General features: G+C 35.2%; 1 protein-coding gene across 1 annotated transcript; it reads left to right on the top strand.

Moving 5' to 3' along the window:
- Positions 1 to 1682: 1682 nt before the first annotated feature.
- LOC134273351 (piggyBac transposable element-derived protein 4-like) lies at positions 1683 to 4042 on the top strand. Its single transcript, XM_062755549.1, has one exon. It carries the CDS (start codon positions 2036 to 2038, stop codon positions 3701 to 3703), a length of 1668 nt encoding a protein of 555 aa, XP_062611533.1. The 5' UTR covers positions 1683 to 2035; the 3' UTR covers positions 3704 to 4042.
- The last annotated feature ends 271 nt before the right edge of the window (positions 4043 to 4313 follow it).

Genomic DNA, 4313 nt, shown 5'->3' on the forward strand with positions numbered 1-4313 from the left:
AGTGGTAAAAGCATGGGGTCAATTGCATTGTGACCCTTGACCTTTGACCTTGAATATTTTCTCAAGGTCAAAGGTCAAGGTCATTCTTTTTTTATTTTCATTTTTTTATGGTTTAAGAGAGTTTTGATTTCTTTTTCATGGAATTTAATTTTTAAGAGTTATATATAAATCAAATATGAAATTCAAAGAAGGTGGAAAGACCTCTTATTGTTCTGTGAACAATGAGTCTCCTAGTTTTTAGGTCTTTCCACCTTTCTGTGGAAAGACCTACTGATTTCCTTCTGTTTCTTCTTTTTAGGTCTTTCCACCTTTCTGTGGAAAGACCTCTTGAAATGCTTATGTTTATTATTATTCTTCTTCTTCTTCCCGGACTTTTGAAACCGCAAGACTTATCGAAAAACTTTATAGTTCATGAAACTGGATATCAAGAGTTATTCTGAAAAACGACAGCCCTTGTTTGAACTTTGACCCCTTTCGAAGTTATTGCCCTTTACGCAAGAAATGCTTGTTATCGCTACTCCTCCGAAACCGTAAACTGTATAGACACCAAACCTTCACTAAAGTCTTCGATTAATTGAGAGGATTCTTGAATCTATTCATTGCGAAAGTATTCGGTGACTCCTTCAATGAGTTATTGCCCCTGAAACTTTTTGAATTTTAGAAATTATTAAAAATTTTCAAAACGAGAAGTGAGAGAGACATGGGACCAACTGCATAAGATTCATTGAGCTTTGAGGTTAAAATTCATGTAAAGGTCAAAGGTCAAGGTCATTTCAAAATTGAGAAATTGAGCTTTTTTTATATCTTTTTTGTCTTTTAACATATACAAACTGGCTTAGCATCATTAATATGTACTCTTAAAACTATTTGAAAGATTCAATTTGTATTCCGTAAGATTGACTCTATTAAAAGTTATCGCCCTTTGTGCGGAAAACCTTGTTATCGCTACTACTGCGAAACCATAAACCGTACAAATATGAAACCTTCACTAAAGTCTTCGACTAATTGAGAGGATTCTGGAATCTATTCATTGCAAAAGTCTTTGTTGACTTCTTCAATGAGTTATTGCCCCTGAAACTTTTTGAATTTTAAAAATAATTAAAAATTTTCAAAACGAGAAGTGATAGAGACATGGGACCAACTGCATAAGATTTATTTACCTTTGAGGTTAAAATTCATGTAAAGGTCAAAGGTCAAGGTCATTCCAAAATTGAGAAATTAAGCTCTTTTTATATCTTTTTTTTCTCTTAACATAAAGAAACTGTCTTAGCATCATTAATATGTACTCTTAAAGCTATTTAAAAGATTCAATTCGTATTCCGTAAGATTGACCCTATTAAAAGTTATCGCCCTTTGTGCGGAAAACCTTGTTAATGCTACTACTTCGAAACCGTAGACCGTATAGACACTAAACCTTCACTAATGTCTTAAGGGTCTTAAGGCCTAACTTCAGTATATAAGTGCAAAAGGATCTGATGACCGCTTATATGAGTTATTGCCCTTTAACTTCTTTGTACTTCCTAGTTAACCTTATAACTTGAAAACTATAAGTCGTAGAAGCATGGGGTTAATTGCATTGTGACCCTTGACCTTTGACCTTGAATATTTTTTCAGGGTCAAAGGTCAAGGTCATTTCTTTTCTTTTTTTCTTTTTTTTTTAAATTTTTGATATCCTTTAACTCTTTACCATGCGTAGACGCACATGTGCGTCCTAATTTTAGAAGCTCTTATCCTCACAGTCGCTTATATGCGGCGAGATAAGCAAGCCCTATATCCTCAGTAGCGCAGATAAGCGACTTCCCCTAGTATCGATGTATACTTGAAGACGCACATTTGCGACAATTTACCGATGTTACAAAAGTGATGATTGGATATTTTTACGATCATGTGATTCTAAAATACCAATAACACTGACTGAGACAAATGTTCGGCCTAACTTACTACGTCATTATTTTCCAAATATGGGGATGGGAATTCCTTTGTTTCAGAGAGTAAACACGATCGAGTATTTTTGGAGAAGCATGTTTACATCAAAATGGCGGATGAAGATAGTGATAATTTCTCGGAGCTCTCTTATGATTTTTTTGATGAAGATTTAAATGATGATGGTACCAAAGATAATGAAAGTGATATATCTGTTTCCCCTTTGTCTACGCCTGATAATTCACCGGAAAATTCTAGCAGTTCTGAGGAAGAAAGTGATGACGAGGATTTGGCATGGCGGTCAGTGCTGAGAAAACCGGTAAACAAAACTTTTTCTGAGTCCGTTGGTGCAACTTTTACTCTCGATGCAGGACAAAATGAACTTGATTTCTTTATGAGATTTTTTTCTGAAGATATGATTAAACTATTGGTGACAGAAACAAATAAATATGCCGAACAATGCCAAGAAACAAAGCCCGACCGTAACTGGAAAGACGTTGAAATGGAGGAAATGAAAGCATTCTTAGGCATTCATGTTTATTTGTCAATTGTGCAACTGCCTTCATATACATTAGCCTGGAGTCAACAGTGGCCTTTTGGAAGTCCATCCATACCTAATATAATGACTAGGAGTCGTTTTGAACTTCTTAGCAAATATCTACATTGCAATGATGTCACACAAAACCCACCTAGAAGAACACCTGGACATGACAAATTGTGTCACATCAGACCTGTCTTGGATTATGTACTGAATAAATGTGTCGAAAACTATCAACCACACTGTGAACAAAGTGTAGATGAAGGAATGATTGCTTACAAAGGCAGACTTTCATTCAAACAGTACCTGCCAGCTAAACCAACTAAATTTGGTATAAAGGTATGGGAAAGAGCGTCTCCCCGTAACGGATATTGTCACGAGTTTCAAATTTACACGGGAAAAGTGGACAGAGAAAAAACAGAAGAAGGTCTAGGAGAGCGGGTTGTCAAAGATTTAACAAGAAAAATTATCAACAAAGGACACCATATTTATATGGACAATTTCTTCTCTTCTCCTAAGCTATTTTCGTCCTTATTCAAAGAAGATTTGTACTGCTGTGGGACGGTCCGAGGAAATCGAAAAGGTATGCCAGAAGGCATTAAAAGCTGCAAATTAAAGAATCATGGGGAATATAAAATCATGCAGAAAAATGAGCTATGTGCAACAGCATGGAAGGACAAAAAGATGGTTTTTTATTTGTCCACTAATTGTGACCCAAACGAAAAGATCACAGTACAGAGAAAGCAAAAAGATGGATCCAAAAAGGATGTGCCATGCCCAATTATTGGTCAGCAATATAACAAATTCATGTTTGGTGTTGATCGAGCTGACCAATTACGGATGCAATATTCGACCTGTAGGAAGTCTAAGAAATGGTGGAAATATCTACTATGGTTTCTCTTTGACATTTGTGTTGTAAACGCATTTATTTGCATGAAAGAGTCTGTGAATCACGTCATAAAAACAAAAAAAGGAAGAGAAGTGGCCAGGACTCAACTAAGTTTTAGGATGCAGCTCAGTCGGCAACTTATAGGGACATACCGGGGTTCAAGAAAAAGAAAATCCAAGTCCAACATTGACCCTTCTGGCCTTGCACACTGGCCTGTGAAACATCAGAAGAGGGGCAGGTGCAAACAGTGTGCAATTGACAAAAAAAGACATGATGTGTTTATTCAATGTAAACAATGTGCAGTGTTTCTCTGCATTGACAACAATTGTTTTGAAAAATGGCATTCCAAATAAATAAATAAATAAAGTGTGAAAGTTAGAGAAACATTGAGATTAATTTCTGTAAGAAAGCAGCTGATTTCATCATAAATTAAATATGTTTTGACTGTAAATTATAGCATCTGATAGATGAATATTGTCTCAACATTTCATGTTATACATGTTATTTAGAAATGTGAATAGATAAAAAGATAATCATCAATAAACAAGTCTACTACAGCTCTGTGTCTTAATTTTAGCACAGCTGGAATTTATCTCTGGTAGTGAGCTAGTAAACAAGCGCTGAAACGCAGCCTGAGTTCTTATCAGCAGCAGGCTATCTGATAAGGATAGTGTGGCAGTTAAAGAGTTAAGAAAATTTTAGTTTCTTATTCATGGAATTAAATTTTAAAACAAAATTGAAATTCAAAGAAGGTGGAAAGACCTCTTATTGTTCTTTGAACAATAAGTCTACTAGTTTATTATTTTTCTGCCATGTGATTTTTTGTTTCAAGATTTATCGAAAAGATTATTATTTCATAAAAATGTACTCCGTAAAAGATTTTTACAGTTGACCCTGCGTAAATGAACCTGGACCCCTTTTGGAGTTATTACCCCTTTCGCAAGAAATGCTTGTTATCGCTAC

Source organism: Saccostrea cucullata, unplaced genomic scaffold, assembly GCF_032062105.1.
Source record: "Saccostrea cucullata isolate Sc308-1 unplaced genomic scaffold, CSIRO_AGI_Scuc_v1 ctg8194, whole genome shotgun sequence".
Classification (NCBI taxonomy): domain Eukaryota; kingdom Metazoa; phylum Mollusca; class Bivalvia; order Ostreida; family Ostreidae; genus Saccostrea; species Saccostrea cuccullata.

Coding starts and splice junctions, on each gene's coding strand:
- LOC134273351 (XM_062755549.1), top strand. CDS start 2,036: ATGGCGGATGAAGATAGTGATAATTTCTCGGAGCTCTCTTATGATTTT.